The sequence below is a fragment of the Antennarius striatus genome, chromosome 19, assembly GCF_040054535.1.
Source record: "Antennarius striatus isolate MH-2024 chromosome 19, ASM4005453v1, whole genome shotgun sequence".
In the NCBI taxonomy this organism is placed as follows: Eukaryota; Metazoa; Chordata; class Actinopteri; order Lophiiformes; family Antennariidae; genus Antennarius; species Antennarius striatus.
Window position 1 is genome coordinate 5,364,044 of NC_090794.1, and position 18,457 is coordinate 5,382,500.

The 18,457-nt window shown below is 39.8% G+C and overlaps 1 protein-coding gene across 14 annotated transcripts in view; it reads left to right on the forward strand.

Moving 5' to 3' along the window:
• The window catches only part of afdna (afadin, adherens junction formation factor a), a 67,333-nt gene that overhangs the window by 22,797 nt on the left and 26,079 nt on the right, over positions 1-18,457 (forward strand). For 9 of the 14 annotated variants that reach the window (XR_011038994.1, XM_068343226.1, XM_068343232.1 and 6 more), the window contains exons 7-22: positions 664-748; positions 1,015-1,161; positions 3,155-3,199; positions 4,036-4,130; positions 4,368-4,618; positions 6,901-6,970; positions 7,186-7,256; positions 7,381-7,448; positions 9,041-9,246; positions 11,370-11,390; positions 13,632-13,777; positions 14,091-14,185; positions 14,423-14,688; positions 15,316-15,459; positions 15,755-15,953; positions 16,374-16,480. Coding sequence is in view for 13 of the 14 variants with exons in the window: in XM_068343226.1 (XP_068199327.1) it covers positions 664-748; positions 1,015-1,161; positions 3,155-3,199; positions 4,036-4,130; positions 4,368-4,618; positions 6,901-6,970; positions 7,186-7,256; positions 7,381-7,448; positions 9,041-9,246; positions 11,370-11,390; positions 13,632-13,777; positions 14,091-14,185; positions 14,423-14,688; positions 15,316-15,459; positions 15,755-15,953; positions 16,374-16,480 (2,016 nt within the window). In the remaining variant the exon portion in view is untranslated. The remainder of the gene's footprint in view (positions 1-663; positions 749-1,014; positions 1,162-3,154; positions 3,200-4,035; positions 4,131-4,367; positions 4,619-6,900; positions 6,971-7,185; positions 7,257-7,380; positions 7,449-9,040; positions 9,247-11,369; positions 11,391-13,631; positions 13,778-14,090; positions 14,186-14,422; positions 14,689-15,315; positions 15,460-15,754; positions 15,954-16,373; positions 16,481-18,457) is intronic. The other 5 variants (XM_068343230.1, XM_068343236.1, XM_068343231.1 and 2 more) reach the window with 3 other exon arrangements.

Sequence of the window (18,457 nt, forward strand, 5' to 3'; positions counted from 1 at the left end):
GTGTGTGTGTGTGTGTGTGTGTGTGTGTGTGCGTGCGTGCGTGCGTGTGTGCGCGCGCGTGTGTGTAATGGTTAACTTGCCTACCCTCCCCAAAGCCTCTCCCACATCTATCCTCAGATGGACTCTAGTGACATCAAATCGTATGAAATAACTGCTGCTCCCAATTCATTGGAAGATTCTCTAGGGAACAACCATACACACACAGCCCCCCCCCCCCACACACACACACACATTTGATAGTCAGTAGCAATTTGCTGATGAGACCAAAGGACGGGGGAAGTCCATTAGCTTAGTGAACATGTAGCTGATCATGCTGACATGGTCTCTACACAGTAGACTAGCTTGCAGGAGAATAGCTAGTGTGTTTGTATGTTGGGGGGGAGGGGAGAGACTTTAGCAGATGTGACAGAAAAGGATGACAATGTACGGGGCATCAGTTAGGGTCCGAAAAGAAATGCAACGAAGAGCAATATTTATATTATATCTCAGTGTGAGAACAGAATAACATTATTACAGAGGTAAACCTATGGTTAATATATTACGTAGTTTACCACAGCAAAAGAATGGTATGCAACAATAAAGTCAAAAAGCGACAGTCTTAACCTTTAAACCATATTGTCCCCTAGACACATTGACATATTTTTTCCCCTGTTTTCTGAACAGCAAGATGATAAGTCCAGCAAGGAGGTGATTCTTGATGATGCCGAATGTCCACTCCAGATCTTCAGAGATTGGCCTGCTGACAGAGGTAATGCAAACAGAAGCATTCTTGCACACTCAAACGCCAAGAATACTTGTCAATATTATGAAGCGCTTCCCTCAGGCTTTTTTTTCTTTGTTGTGACTGCCACCTTCTGTTCGCAAACAGCCATTACAACTTTAATTTATCTGCTTACCATACCTTTTTTTATATGTAATGTCCTCTGTTAACTCACTGGCTGCCAATGAGATGTAGAGAATTTTTTGTAAAAAGATGTTTCAATGGAATTACGTAATAATGTTTGTGCGTGTCAGGAGCGCTGGTGTTCCAGCTGAAGAAGAGACCTCCTGACTACCAGGGGAGGAAGGGAAGAAAAGTGGAGGACAAGGGTCTGCGAGGGAAGGATGGTAGCAGCTCACTGCCGCCAGAGAAACTGCCTTACCTGGTGGAGCTGAGCCCAGGTAGAACCTCAACACACACAAATATCCAAATAATACCATAATGTTAGCTTCTAGTAGAAGCGGGAGCAGCTGGTGCTCTGATGAGCACTACTTACATGACGAGATAGTGCCCAGAACTATATTTAAACTACACGTCCAGGTCAGGCAATCTTCCTCTCCTCACTAAGGTGAGTTAATTATATGTTGATATTATTGGATCCAGCTGTTCTGTGGTTGTTCTGTCTGCCAGCAGAGGATTTCCTCAGTGTGTGGAAACCCCTGTAAAATATCAGGATGAGTCTATATTAGTGATAGCTGCATTGCAGCTACATCCAGATCCTGATTTTTCTGTAACATCAAAAAACACAAAAAAAAACATGCAGTCAATGCATTATTTATGTAGGAGTTTCTATAAGTTCATTTATTTATATTTGCATAGGTTGTAAGGGGGTTGTTTTGTTACACAGCAACTTCCATGAAGACTTCATAAGGGTTAATATTAGCATAAAATACTGAAATGTCTCTATTAACACTCCACTGACAGTTTCAGTGTCCTCACCAAATCTTGCCCCAGAAGCAGTGTTAATGCAGTGAGCTAGTTTCATGCATTCTAAGCTGAAAATGACAGAACCCTGGAGTTAGAATTATCATTATAAGAGTTTTGTGTTGAATCCATATCTTGATTAGAAGTAGATTGGGCAGGTTGAGGGCCCTGGAGTATGACAAAAGGTAAGTCATTACAGCAACTCCTTGGAATGCAGTTTAAAAAAATCCCAGTATGGTGATGTCATTGTGATACTAAGAAACACTCAATACTTTTTAAGAGTGTTTGAAGAAATGCACTTAACCTTTTTGTGAACATTGACATTATCCAGCCCTAACAGCTCGTTACTTACCACTGATCCCTCTTTCTTTAGCTTTCTTACTGCTTGTCTTATGCTTCATGCCATTAACTTATTTTGCCTGATGGGAACATGAACTCTTCTCTGCCTCAAACCAGTTTGAACTGCTGCTGAAATGGTGTTTGGGAACCAGTGGTTGTGGTTCAGGAACATACTAACACACATCTATTCATTCCATGTCAGATTGATGGGAAAACCCTTAAAACTGGATGTGAGATGATTTGGTGGCTCATAATTAAATATTAGATGCTTGGTCTGTCAGTGTGTGAAAAAAAGAAAGTAAGTAAGTTTTCAGTGTATGTGTGTTTGATTCTTTGCTTTTGAAGCCAGTTTAGATCAGTTCAGCTGCTAAGCATAGTGTGATTCTCAGTCTGTTAAAATCTACTGAGGAACCTATGAGATTTCTTGATCTACATGCTTGTCAGATCCAGGTCTTTTAAAGGAGTAACTGACAAAACTATACTAGGCATAGAAAATTAGCTAAATGTCAGACAATCACAAAGTCGTTGTATTATTTGCCTCTTTTTTGCTATTAATACATTACTATGCCACATAAAAATCTAAGTTGCACAACAACTCATGAAAATGTGACATTTTTGTTGTTATCCTAGAGTCTCTACTATCTTACTAGTTAACCAGCTATTTATTTGAGAACTGTGCAGTGTCACATCATCAAACAGTTCAGAGGACAAACTAAAACCAAACAGAAACAAACATTTTCTGAGGGCGTGGTCCAGAGTAATCTGAGCCTATTCTTGTCTTCTACTGTAAAAGATATTGCTTTACAGTAGAAGGCCATCAGAAATATTCCTCGTGTAGAAGAATCTTTGTGCATGTGTGTGTACGTGTGTGTCTCTGTATAATAGTGTGCTTCTAAACAATTAATGGTTATGCTGGTATTGCTGCATATCTCCTCCTAGCTGCATTTTCACCCTCTGCTATGTTTGTTTTCTTTCCCACCTTTGTATTGCATGGTGTGTGTGTGTGTGTGTGTGTGTGTGTGTGTGTGTGTGTGTGTGTGTGTGTGTGTGTGTGTGTGTGCGTGCGCGCGCGTGTGGCCTTGTGCATGTGTCCATGTACCTCTGCACTTGCCTGCCTGCCTGTTTGCCTAGGGCGAGGGAATCACTATGCCTACTACGCCTATCGGCACCACGAAGGTAATGACCCACCACACATCCTCTGTGTCTGTTGCAATGGCTGATGGGATATTTAATGGCAGGTGCAGGGAACCACCCCCTCCTCGACTCCTGATACTGAATTAACACCACACCCCACCCCCTAAGTTATCAACACTGAGTAGCACTTGTAGTCCGGCATATTACACTAGAATGATATAACCCTTGTTACAGACGCTAGAGAATGCAATGTAATGTATATTCAGTTTTAATGAATAGTTTGACCTTTTGTAATAATGTGATTTTAAAATACATTAATAATTTATGATCAGATAGATATATAGCAAATTAACTTACATCCAGTTAGAAACTGCTCCCCTGACTCTGTCCAGTGGTAAAAAAATCCAGCTTTTCTTGTGCATTTATATTGCCGCTACTCTACCTACAGATGTGAACTGTGGGAAAACCAAATTGCCATTTTTCCTTTCAAACCTCATATTATGTAAAAGGCCAAGAACTTGTGGTTGTCTTGGTATATTAGTTTTCTCTTGACTTTTTCTGAATTATTTTTAGAAGGTTGTAGAAGGGTTTTCTGATATCCATTCATTTGTCCCAGATTTTTTTTCCTCCAGAGAAACCGGTGGTTCTCCTTTTTCTTTCATGAACTAATATTCTTTGCTTTTACTAAAGTACTGCTTACTAATAAATAATGAATCACCAACCACATGCATTAAGAATGTAACTCCCACAGCTAAATGATATATGACTTCTTTGCGTGAACAACGTGAATGTGTGAGGTACACTTCCTGTTTGGTATTTGATGTGAGGACCATCTTGCCTCATCCTAAATGTGGGCGCTTGTATTTGTCTGCGTGTAGACGGGTCTGATTCGAGGGATAAACCAAAGCTGTACCGGCTTCAGCACAGCATCACTGAAGTGGGTTCAGACTGCACAGAGGATGGAGCCATCCAGGTAAGAATATAAAAACATTCACAGCTATCACCTGTCAAACTGAAAAACAAACAAAAGAAACAGTTCTCTCTTTTTTTCTTTTGCAAAAGAAACATTGATTTACAATATTTTGTGGGTTGGTTCTCGTGATCCGCACCAGTTGCAGTCCTGTTTCAAATTTCAGTTTGACTTCTGTTCCCTTGTCAAACATCAATCTGCTTCTTACTCAGTTTGTAATTTCTCATTGTTTGTGTCCAGTTGCTTGGTCCAGGCATTCTGCCTCACCACTGCAACCTCATGCACAGTGAAGGTATGGTGACAGTGACCCCACACGGCCCGGACGCTGACACGTTTGTTGATGGGCAGCGAGTTACCGAGACCACAGTGCTGCATTCAGGCTCCACCCTCCAATTTGGTTCTTTGCACGTCTTCAAGTTTGTAGACCCAATGTTTGACCAGGGAGGGAAAAGAGAACCAGCTGCCATGATGAGGAGCCGACACAAGTCTGGGTGAGGGCAACAAAAAAGTTGTGTGTGTGCTTCATTCGTCCTTTCTCCTCTCTATTTTCATCTCAAGCTCTCTACACACTCTTTCCCCTACAAACAGAAGAAAGTAGAGGCTGTTATAGTAGATGAAGGGGGAATAGGATGAGGTTTGGAGTTGAAAGAAGGCATGGAAGATGAAGGGAAGGAAAGGGGGATGGGAGATTGGAAGTCTTGGGTCGGTTGAATGAAGAGAATGGGAAATGAAAGGCGAGGAAGATGGGAGGGCTAGGGTTATAGTGGCAGGCTGCCTTCTAATCTGATCAACATGGTGCTGGGTGTGGCCTCCTACCCGCTGTTGTTTCACACACTGAGAGGAGTTGGAAGGAGTGAACACATCAGATAAGAGGAGCTGCTTAGAGATGAGCCAAGCACTTGGAAGTGATATCTGGATTTTGACCGGAATTATCCTTGAATGACTCAATGGATGGTTTTCTGTGGGAGAGAGAGCAGGTATGTGAGTAACCAGCATTACTCTGCTGTGCTGTTTTTGGTTGAATTGTTCCTGTCACATGTTTCAAGGTAAAAAGATAAACTCTGGTTTTTCTTGTCAAGCTGGTCTTGTGAAATATTCAAAGATCCACCACATGTCCTCCTGAAGTGTTTCTTTGGCTATGAATTTGCTCGAAGCTGCCTTTTTTTTACTTTTCTGCTCGCAAACAGCAGAAAACTGTTTCACTGCTTTTCCGAAAAGGTGTTAAGAGGTTCTTTTGGTCCATAGATGATACCAATACATCACACAGGATGAAATCAAATGGGTAACTTCTTCATTTTGTATTTATTTAATTTGTCATCGACAGGTGTGACTGCACATATGGTACAACGTAATGGATTACAATAGTTCCTGCTCGGTGTCGTGCAAGTCACATTAACATTTCTGGTCGTTTGATTCGTCTCACTGTCACTTTTGCCTGGGAAAAAAAACGCCTGACGTTGTAGATGTTGATCTCTGCAGTTTTCTTGACTGCTTTCCAACAATTCTGCTCAATAAAGTTACCAGGATGCCGCGTTCATTTGAACCAGGGATGCAGTTTGAATGATTATACTCAATTTGGCATGAGAGCTGAATTAACATCAAAACTATTTGGCACCAGCTTTTGGCAGTAGTAATAGATGATGATCTTGCAGCCTTTGAATGCTTAAACTTTAATCTCCTCTTGCTGCAGGGGAGTATATGCATTGGTGAGAGAAAAGCACTAAAGAGAAAAAATACAATCTTGAAAGAAGATTAACCATCCATGGTTGTTTTGAATGGGTTTTAATACTTCTTTAACTTTGCTACAAAATACATGCTTTTGGAATCTCCCGAGCTAATGCTTCAGTACCAGGGAAGGGCCGCTTGTGGTTCTGCTTTTGGTTTCACTGAAGAGGAGTGTAAGGCAGTATGGTGATTCATTTAAATATTTTATTTGTTTTTCTATGATGGGATTAATTTCAATCTTCGATGCAACGATCAAAATATCCTTTTTATTTACTTTTTCTCCCCCCTTCTTCCAGTTGACTTGTGCTTCTTAACCTGTACCTATTTTTGTGAGAGTTCGAGTGTGCTACCAACTCTGTGTCAGTGTGACTGTTTAAATGACTTCAAGTAGCATCAAAAAGGAGACATTTTGAAGTGGCGTTTGATCGTACCTTACATGTTTCAAGTTCCTAAGATCACATCAGTCACCTTACATCTTTCGTGCAAGGCTCCTGCTTGAATTCTTGGTTGAACTAAGGCACCTCCTCTCACTGAAATATTGTGTTTCTGGTTGTGTTTGTTATATGTTTATTTGACATTGACGCCCTCGTTTCATGCGGGGCGTGAAAAGCAGAAGCCAGTCTATTAAACTCGACTGCTCTCAAACACATTTATACTCATGTATGCGTGTGCAAGTGCATGCGCGCACACACCTATACACAGACACACACACACACACACACACGCACACAGTCCTCGTGTTCACCAGTGCAAACATGGCTGCTGTAGCATGGGTTCTGTATATCTAATTAGACTCTTATGTAAGGGTGTATACAAAGCAATCTGTCTGTCTGGATGCATTAGTGAGTCATTCATTTACTGCATCTCTGACCTAGCCCACTCCTCCCTGACGATTGGTTAGATAAATGTGTGTGTGCGTGCGTGCGTGCGTGCATGTGTGTGTGTCTGGATTAAGTCTGAGCTCTTGTCGTTGTCACTAATGAAAAGCCAGCTGTGGTGAGCACAGTTCCTAAATCTGAACTGCTGCATGTCTGTGTCTCTGCTGCAGGAGTGTACCTGAAACTACTTTCGACCTTCACGGGGACGTCCACGGTGGAGCTGGCCTGCCTACCAGCAAGGTAACACACACACACACACACACACACACACATACACAGCATCTTTGTCATCTATGAGGTTTGTTGTGGGCTTTATTGTTGGGATGAACCAATATTGAGTTATGTAGCTATTTGCAATGAATCCATTGTGATTACCTCCCGATAATCATTATTGTGCTTGTTAAATCAGGATGATCTCGGGCAAATTAGATTGCAGTGATGTTCTTTCTCTGCAGAGCTCAGGAAAACTGGAGATGGAGAGAGGAATGGTCAAACCCATGATCAGAGGAGAGCAGCAGGATGGCAGGTCAGACAAGCTTTTCCTGTTTCTTATTCTCCCTCCTGTCTCCAAGTCTCACTTGCTCTTCTTCGTCCTATCTCTTCTCTCTAGGTTTATATTCCCTTCTCACTGTATTATTTTTTGTCATCAGGTCTCAGGACATATCAGCAAACAGAACAGAGCTGACTCTACCAGCCGGCATTGAGTTCAGAGAAAACTGTGAGTATGAATGCATCTCTTGCTGCCTCTTGGTTGTTTTTTCACTGTGTTGGTGAAACAGTCCATCACTGGAAAACATTGAATGCTCCAAGTTGTCTTTAAATTGACTGGACTGACCCTGCTGACCTAACTGCTCTACCAGAAGTAGCACGATAGGTTTCTTGCCAAATGAAGTGAAATGTTCACATTTTCTCAAACTGTGCTGACTGGACACATCTCTAGTAGTTAATAGTTAATTCTACAGTTCCAGGAAGACCTGATGACCACAGAAAGACAGACAGAGAGAAAATGAACGATGTTGTCTCTGCATCTCTGCAGCACCTCCTAAATTGTGTTGTACTTATAATGGGCCGCTGTTCTCACTTATAGGCTCAAAGCTTTGTTTCCCATAATTGCATCCAGATTACAGTTAATTTGGCATTGTTTAAAGATGATAAAATGGGGTACTTAGAGTTTGGTGTTCCTATTAAATAAGGAGTAATTAAGGAGTGTTTGTAAAAGAGCTATTTCGGGGTTAAACTTTTGAAGCTGTTGTAGCTGGAGTTGGACTTTGCAGTAAGTTTATACTAGCTGATTACATTTACTGGTCCTGCAGAGCATTTTCATGGCAGACATGAGACTTGTCAAAGAGGAAATACATGTGGAATTAATAAAAACGATTGCTCCTTTCCATTTTATAGAGACATTTTCTGGTATATTGCATGCTCATTCACTAGCTTCTTTTACACAGATTGAGCAACTAAGTCCTGCAACTAAGTCCCTTCAAGAAGGGGTGGGACAACGCTGCTGTAATGTGTGGTTTTTAATGGCACGATGCATCACACTACCAAAGGAGGAGGCATGGTGTTTAACACAGCAGTGCCAAGGGCCCAGTGTGCAGTCTAATGGATGTGTCGAGTAGCACTTTGGAAAGAATGGAATAACATGACAAGAAAATATTTGACTTCCCTGTCACATGGTGGTGATCTCATCCTCTAAGCAAATAAAAAGGAGCTCTCAAATTATGTTCTATCTCCTCCCCAATTCTCTTTTTTTCTTGACTTTGCTGCTACTTGCTACTAGCTGTTAAGCACTACTGGATACTACCTGCAACAAGCTGCGGTAGAGTTAAGCAGAAAGTATTATCTGGGCCATCACTTAAAAAAATACTTTAAATGCTTGAAAAAAAACATGTGAATGATCCATGATTTTTTATTTGATTCCCTAAACCTCGGTTTTTCTGACTCCTGATGTTTCCCACGCTGTGTGCAGCTTAAAGTTCTTCAAATTCTATGCTATCTTTCACCAGCATGCGCCCTGAGTCTGTGTTTGGTATAGTGCAGGCACACACTGATACCAACAACAGCAATGACTCCGACACTGGCCTTATGTACTCAAGCCTCTGATACCACTAATGGCATCATAAACATCTGTTATTGGAGCAGGAAAGCAGAGGAGCAATGACAAACAGTCTGGAGATCTCTTGATTTATTGCAATAGCAAAACAAGCTGTCATGAGGCATTTGTTTCACAGTGTTTTATCAGTGGGTTACTTTTCTGTGAGTCAGGTTGGTAAAAATGAACTCATTGTGTGATCGTCTCTCTCAATCCAGCCGAGGACACCTTCCTGTCTGCCATCATCAACTACAACAACAGCTCAACTGTCCACTTCAAACTCACGCCCACCTATGTCCTGTACATGGCCTGCCGCTACATTCTGTCACCTTCTTACCGGCCTGACATGTCGCCCTCTGAGAGGACACACAAGGTCATAGCCATCGTCAACAAGATGGTGAGCATGATGGAGGGAGTGATCCAGGTCAGTAACATTACCGTTTTTTTTCTTCTGTTATTTTGAACATAATTTCACTGCTGAATTTTCCAAGAGTGTTCGGTTCACTGTACGTTTGGTTGTGCTCTTTCATGAAGCTGTTCTCTCATAACCATGGACTCACTTGTGAAATGTTTGAATTGTGTAATGTTTTGTTCAATCCTCCCCAGCTTTATTCTTACAAACCACTACGCTTGTAGTTGTTGTAAGGTGTGTGTTTCCACTTTCCTCCCAAGCTGTTTCTCCAGTGTGCATTCAATTCCATCTGTCTACTTATAAAAAATTAAATGCTTGCGCTTGCTAGATATATATGCTAAACCTCAGGTAGCTTTAACTGATCAGTTAGAGCTGAAAAAAATTTGAATTCATTGTATTTTGTTCCTGATATGACAGCTGAGGTTTTTAGGCTTTTTTTTTTTTTTTACCATACTATATAGATGTTCATACAAATAGGTAAAGATTAAAGAATATATCTTATGATCTTCTTCTTATGATCTTATGATAAAATAGCAAATAATTTAAAATCTGTGACCATTTAAAAATAAAAACATTTATAGATTTCCAATTGAAAGTTCTATAAAGTTAAAAAAAAAACGGCTTGGTAAGAAGAAAAGCACACAGACATAATGGACTATAAGTCCCAAGGTTTTTTTAAATTTTAATTTAATTTAACCTTTATTTCACAAATTTCCCCACTGTGGGACAATAAAGGTCTTTTATTATTATTATTATTATTATTATTTAACCAGGAGAAATCCTCATTGAGATTAAAAAAATCTCTTCAAGACAGCAGCCGCAACGGTTTAAAAAAAACAAAACACAGTTGTACACTAATATCATAATAGAAAATATATAGCCCAGTATATTCAGATTTTAGCCCATGTGTGTTATAATTTCAGTTTTGTGGGGTTTCTGTGGGGGAAGAAAATCTATTGTCATGTCCTTTGTGACGTGTGTGTTAATTGTTATCATTAACAAAATGATACCCATTTATCAACCAGATCTTTGACAAGCATCAATGTTGATGCATGTCTGGGATGTGAGAACTTGGAAAACTAAATTTTAAATCTTCATGAGAAAGTCAGGTTTTACTGTGTTGATTTGTAGATATTCATCTTTTTCTGTTTCCCTCAATTGATTACACATTACATTTTAGATCATAATGTTAGTCTATCAAATGAAGCGTCATAATTTTGTATAATCGGGGGAAAAATGCGGTCAAAATTATCTGACAGTTTCTATTTTACTCTGTTTGTCTTGGTCCCAAATGTTTTCTGCACTGAGACCACGTAACCCATAAACTGTCTTGCTTGTTTCCACAAAGAGGGTGTTACCTCCCAAAATCTGGAAAGTTTAACCAATTTCCTTGAACGTTCCCATTTTCTGCTGTAAGCAATCCAACTCTTCTTTCACCAGCTCATATTTTTTCTGTGTAATTAAATACAGAGCCTCAAATTTATTCTTATCAAATTTTATATAGGTCTCTAAATGTTAATGACTTCTAAACTTATTTTTCTCATGTAATGCATTATCTCCTGTTTGAAGGTAATGTACAAATGATGAAAGAAGGTTTCTGAGTCTACTAGAGTACCTGAACTGCTTTTGACCTGTAAAATGTCCAAAAAATTTGGATAAATTTGCATCAAAGTAAATCAGTGCAGCGTTTTATACTCCAGATCAATCAATGAGAGACGAAAGATAATTTGTGAGGTGACTGAAGAACAGCCCCCTCCTCTTTAGCATGAATCCAAACCGCATCCACTGATGTTTTCACCACTGGAAAGGAAGAAATGTCAGGAAGTAATATATTTGTAAGATTTTTTTGTGGGGGATATTTTTTGTGGATATATCATCTGCTGGTGATTCTCTACTTACTGGAGATAAACTTTTAACCCTCAACTTAACTTGAATATGTTTTTAGGGTGATCACCATCGGTTCTGACCTCAAACCGATTCAAGACTGCTTTACACTATAAAGCTAAATCACATGTGTGTCAAAGTTTGTGTGTGTGTGTTACATGGCTGTGTCCATACTGTAGCTGTTGACGTGTTTTCTCTCTGTCCTGTGAACGTGTCCTCCTCTTCCTCCTCCTCCTCCTCTTCCCATACAGGAGATTCCTGAAGGGGATCAGGTAGGATAGCACAATAGCACACCGTGATATGGCTGCTAAAGACTCATCTACCTCCTTCCCTCGCTCTTTCTTTCTCTCTCTTTTAATCTTTCTCTTCTTGTGGACGACATGCATAAAATATCCCAAGTTGGGACTTAGTTCTTTGACAGATAAAAACTATTCTGCCTTCGGTTAAAGAAATTAAACTTGGTAGAAAATTCTTAGAGGAATTAAGACTTCATTTTCTCTTCATAATAATAGTATTTGTATGTCATTTCTCACAAGGATATGTGAAATGAAGTAATGTTAAGCGTTATTGTCATTAAGTTAAAAGCCATTTGGAGGTTTTGTATTTTTATTTTAAGCTTTTGTAAAGAAAATTCAAAAACATAAATATTTAAAGCCTTGTCATTATCAATAAAGCATAAATGGATTACTGTCATATTATTATGTGGCATTTTTTAACATTTGAAGCGTCTTTTTGCATTATTTTTTTCTTTATTTCTAATATGACCAGAAGCTTTCAGAAACAAATGCATTTGTGTTATTACAGTAACAAGATCAATATCAAGGATATAAAAAATTATTGTGTAAAATCGTGTCGTTCAATCTTTTGGTTACCTTCTTAGCATCTCCACCTTTTAACTCTCCTTTACCTCCTTGCTTCCTCTCTTCTGCTTTCTGTCTGCCTTTTTTCTTCTTCTCCTTTTATTTATTTATTTATTTATTTTTACCAGACCCTTATTGTTGCTGCTGCTTCTTCTCCTCCATTCTAACAGAAATATAAGATAATGCGTCCTCCCACAGCTGGAAAACTAAGCAACAACAGCAACATCAAACCAACTAATTCCATTCAGCTTCCTGGACCTGCCTGGTACTAAAAAACAAACCAAAACCAAAAATAGAACAAAACCAAAGCAACCACTCTTACTCATCATTGCTTCAACTTTAATTCTGGCATCCATTTGTGTGTTGTCTCGTCTTTGCTGCTCCTACTCAACAGTGTGGATGAGAGACGAGTCTCGCCCCTCCAACCTCGTCCACCTCATCGGCTTCATTTGTCTGTTAGGACTGTACGTCCAAAACCTGTCTGTGTTTTTAATGTGTCCTTAATTTTAGTTGTCATATTTCATTTTGGATGCTCTATGTGCCATCTTTTATCCTCTGGCTGTTCGGAATGAAGGGTTTGTTTTTCCACTGTTTTCTTTGATTCGTGTTTTTGTTTTTCAAGGCGGGTATCGAATGCAGAAGAGCGAGCTCATTCCTCCCTCTCTGACTTGTGACGTCTGGGAAATTAACCAGTCAGCTCCTCAGACACTGAGCTCTGTCCATCCATCCATTCAGTGTTGGCCATTTGACATTATTATACCATTAATCTCTCTGTTGTAACGATAAGCCATATTGACATATTTTTGCTTGTTCATTCCACAGTCTTATTCGGTGATGAGACACTTAATTGTCATTGGATTTATAGAGAGTTACAGCCATAACATTTGTTTATATTAGTTTTCATACGGCTTGTTAAAACGGATTTTTATTGGCTGAAGAGAACAATACTCCACAATTATCAGAAAAGTGTACATGCACTTTCTTATTTAGAGTTAGCTGGGGTAGCTTGGACAAATAAAATGTGACTGTTGGCATTAGCCAACAGTAAATATTTTTTACAAATTATAGAATATAATTGTTGTTTCAGCATTTGTCACACTAGGAAAGAAATTTAATTCTAGTCAGTGAGTAATCAGGTTGCCAAATTCAGTCCATGATGTAAGTCTTTGTTTAAACACTGTTACATTTGGAGTGAAGGTATTAGTCCTTCCAGTGCAGGAAGCTCGTGTCTGGTGACCTGGTGAATGGAGCTGTGTCTGGGGTGAAGTAAAGTGGTCACTAATGTCTGTCTGAGGTAGATTCCTCTGCCTTGTCCTTAAAACTGTTGAATTTGTCAAGTTGAACAACGTAAAATGTCATGTAATGTCAATGTTTTAATTCAAATCTTTCAGTCGAATGACAGTAATGACCACTTTTCCTCTCGGCACTGGGGTCGGCTTAGAGGGAGGCATGGGCAGGGCCTCAGTCTATCCCTAAAGTAACAACTGCTCCTTCTGGCTGCCACTCAAACAGAAACCCCTTTCAAACTTTGTTTAACTGTCCAGTTTTGCCTTCATGCTAATCTTTAACACTCTCTTCCATATGTTTCGCTGTGTGTGTGTGTGTGTCTGTTTGTATGCACGCGCGCATGTGTGTATGTGTGTTGCATTACAGAAGCAGAAGAACATTGCAGGAGCGCTGGCTTTCTGGATGGCCAACGCCTCAGAGCTGCTCAACTTCATCAAGCAGGACAGAGACCTGAACCGTATCACTCTGGATGCCCAGGATATTCTCGCCCATCTGGTTCAGATGGCCTTCAAGTCAGTTTGTGTGTTAGCTTGTGTGTGTGTGAGGTTAGCTTCTATGAAAGTTGGGACTTTTGATCTAAATATCCAAAATGCAAACTGGTTTTCAGTCAGTATCTACCTTGTTCCTTATTGATTCAATCTTTTTGCACATGTCAGCCATAAAAAGTCTGCCTCAGGTGAAGCATAATGTGAAAACATATGGAAACCCAAACCACAAAATTAGTTGCGTGCCCTAATGGAAAAAATGTAAATGCTTGTTTGAATAAGAGCATATCTGTTGTCTGATGGCATAATATCTTCAAGGAGCTTTAATGTGTGGTTCCAGGTACCTGGTCCACTGCCTCCAGGCTGACCTGAACAACTACATGCCTGCCTTCCTGGATGACCCTGAAGAACACAATCCAAAGAGACCCAAAATTGGTAAAACACAAACTTACACAGTGCATAAATGATGTTCCGCAGCACCTCGTAGAACCGACATGTCTAGAATCTGTGACACATTCGGCTTTGTTTAGCATCTGTACATGTAAAGCAATCAAACATTCCCATAATGTCTATTATGATGAAGATGAAGTACAGATGCAAATAACTGTTATGGTATTTAAAGCACCTCATTTAGACGTGTGAAATAATCTTGCATTTGTCTGCTCTCTTTAGAGGACGTCCTGCACACCCTGACGGGGGCGATGTCCTTATTGCGGCGGTGCAGGGTCAACGCCGCTCTGACCATCCAGCTCTTCTCTCAGCTCTTCCACTTCATCAACATGTGGCTCTTCAACAAGCTGGTGACCGACACCGACTCGGGGCTGTGCTGTCACTACTGGGGGGCAATCCTCCGGCAGCAGCTCAGTCACATCGAGGCTTGGGCAGAGAAACAGGGTTTGGAGCTCGCTGCTGACTGCCATCTCAGTCGGATTGTACAGGTCGGGATACTTTGTCATTATTTGCGTGGTTTTTTTTTGTTATTCCAACCAACAAACAAACAAACAAACAGCTCCATTGATTTCAATGAAAAAACTTTTTTTTTTAAAAAGACAGATTTTAAATTTATATTTGATGGTTTCAAAAATTGAAATATTAAATATTGATCTTCAAATTATTTTTCAAAATTAATAAATAAATGTCAAAATAAGGAAGTTAAAACTTGAAAATGTGCATCACTATTTCCTAGAGGCCAAAGTGACGTCTTCAGATGCTTCTTTAATCTGTCGAACAGTCTTAAACCGTGTACTGTCATAAATCAAGAAAAAAATGACAATTGTGGTAAAACCTTAATGTGCTAAAGATGGACTGCTGGGGGAAAAAGGATGAGGCACTGAATCCTTTTCCTTAACATCTACAGAGCAGCTCTTTTCTTTGTACCCACTTCCAAACCTGCAGCTCATCTCATGATGGCGTAGTGACATAGTTAAAGATTGCTGGCATTGTTACCCTCATTCTTAGAATGACCGACTGCCATGACTCATGCAGGAATATTCAGAAGAAAGAATAAAAAATAACCAACGAAGGCACGTATGACTTACAAGATGTGTGTTTTCTATGTCCTCCAGGCTACCACCCTGCTGACCATGGACAAATATTCCATGCAGGATGTACAGAATATCCACAACACCTGCTTTAAGCTCAACTCCCTGCAGCTCCATGCCCTCATGACCAACTATCATTGTGCTCCAGATGAACCTTACATCCCACCGGTAGGATAAATAAAATCTACCTTATCTAACGTAATTTGGAAATTTTAAACTACAAGTACATCATAATGTATGTTCATTATTTGTGTTTGGAAATATCAGTTTTTAAGTGGTCTGAAAGGCTTTCCCATTATTCTATATGAGATTCAGAAGCAGCGTATGAGCAGGCTGTATGATCTCATCATAGGGGGCGTTTAGGATTACCTTTGCTACGCTTTTCTGGCAGCAGGGACATCTGTGTCCTTGGACACTCATTACCTTGTCTTCTGACATGTGTGCTGCCTCTGGCTGTGTGCAGGAGCTAATTGACCATGTGGTGGCGGTGGCAGAGAACACAGCAGATGAGCTGGCGAGGAGTGATGGGAGAGAGGTTCAGCTGGAGGAGGATCCAGACCTCCAGCTGCCCTTCCTCCTTCCCGAGGACGGTTACTCCTGCGACGTCGTGCGCAGTCTCCCCAACGGCCTACAGGACTTCCTGGAGCCGCTGCTGCAGAGAGGTAAAGTCACTAAGATGTAGACTGGCATTTCGGCATCGAAAGAAAATATTGATCATTTTCTGTGCTTGTAAGACATTTCACAGCTTAGCCTTTTCTACCAGTGTGTAGTTTACGTACCCCATATTATGGTACCCCATATTTAACCTACTTTTGTTTTAGTGACTGAATTGATGCTTATCCTTCCAGTTTAAAATTTATTTTGCTGATCTAACATTAAATGCTGGATACAAAAATTATCTTTTTTTAATGTTTATTCCTTCTTACATTTTCTGTGTTAGAACATACTAAGACGTATTGTTTATGTTAGCATAATCAGTTTAAATATCAGTTTTACTGATATCAAGATTTCATGACTTTGAATGTGGATCTTATTTTTATGGTCCCAGAAAGCAAAGTGATCATTTATATCTCTTCCTGCAGGTTTTTGTAGATTAGTGCCCCACCCTCGCTCCCCCGGTACTTGGACCGTCCACTTTGAAGGAGCCGACTGTGAAAGCCACTTCTCTGCTGCAGACAGCTCTGAGATGGTAAGACAGTAACATACAGAGACATACTCCTATATACTGTGTGTGTGTATATAGGAGTGTGAGTGAGTGTGAGTATGTGTGAATGCATAGGGGGTATCCCAGGTGAAGCTGTTTCTGTAGTGGAGTTTTAGGAAGTTAAATGAGTCTGACTCAGAATCTGGGCAGTCGTGCTCTCTTGTGGTGAGGTTGTAAATGTTCAAATTGACATCAAGCAAGACTTTTTCATCCACTTTGGCTCAAATAGCTCATTATCCTTTGTTGTAGAGTTTTCCATCATGTCACATGATCGTGGTTGGCTCTCACCTATATATTTGTGTATTTTTGTGTTATTTTGTGTTAGCATAGTACAGCGTAGATCAAGAAGAGCAAAAGTGAACTCGTTTTAGGTTTTTTGAAGACATTTCACCTCTCATCCAGCAGGTTTCCTCAGTTCTGAACTGACTGGAAAAAGAATAAAGAATTTTTACAGAACATGAAGTATTTTAAATTGAATATGGAAGATTTGTAACTAAGGCTTCTTCAGTTCTGAACTGACAATGGCTCTTGGATGAGAGGTGAAACATCTTCAACCAAACTTCATCTTCAACCAAGTTCAGTTGTTTTTTATTATTTTGCTCTTGATTTACCTGGATGACAATGAACCTACACAGACATACAATCCAGATCTTTTCATTTTCAATAGGGGTCAGTTGTCAAGGTAGTGACTTAGAAATACATCTTTAATTATTTAATTCTGTGGGATAAATATATATAACATTAGGATGATATTTTGAAAATAATGCACAACACAAACAGCATTAACAAAGCAGTTACAGGCCATTAAGGATTGAAACATATTATAAATCTTATTACTGTATTGCATTATTAAATGTTATTATACATTTTATGTGACATTTGAAAATATTAGTGTTAGGTGATATTTTTCCAGAAGTGAGCTAATATATGACATTATATGTCGGTGTGTGTCAGCGTTATATAATTTCTTATTGTTATCCTTGACAACCTTTTTTGACTAAGCTTGCTCTCATCGCTCTGCTCTGCTGGAAAATTCAGGTATAAATTACTCCGGATTTACTGGGTTTAAGGGAGATTTTACTGGAGTTTCCAAGAGTCAAAACATGACAAAGTGAAAACACAGATCAGATTTCAGGTAAATTCAAGACTAAAAAAGGTAAAATTCCTCCATGATAGCCGTAGACAATACGTCAGCACAGCCAACATAGTTTGACCAGGTTTAGAGACGTGTAAACTGGAATGGGAGAGAGAGACAAAGACAGAGAGAGAGAGACCTGCAGTTTGTGAGGGACTACTGTAATGAAACCATGCAGCAGGGATAAACAGACCAATTACAGAGGAAGTGACTGTGTGTGTGTGTGTGTGTGTGTGTGTGTGTGTGTGTGTGTGTGTGTGTGTGTGTGTGTGCGCGCGCAATGAAAAGAAGTCTATCATTTACTTGTGTATCCTCGCTAACTAACCTCTGCAGTGTGATTGGTGTTGATTAAATTGTGTGTCTGTGCAGGTTGTTAGGAAAAGTAAATTGCCCCCCTCAAAATTCACTGTAATCACTGCCCTTCAACAATAGACCACACACTTAAACACACACACACAGACGCTTTGATGACTGTGTGTCGATGCAAAGTGGAAGGAGGGGCTTCATTTTCTCAATTATGTCTCAGCTTTTTTTGTCTGTGATTTAGTGTGTTTTTCATGTGATGAGCGTGACTTGAAGGAACATCTTTGTCACGAAGACAAGGTTAGCTTTATGTTTAGTTTTGGAAAGGTGTCATTGGTTAAAATACAACACACGCGTACACAGTCATTTTGATCAGTCAACATGGGGCTAGTTTTCCAAGAAAGAGGAACAAATGCCGGTATCCATAGTGTTTATACCCACATTTAAACTCACAAGAGTTTATATGTTGTGGATTTTTTGATTGAATTATTTTGTGTGTGGTGATAAACAGTGTGCTTTCTGAC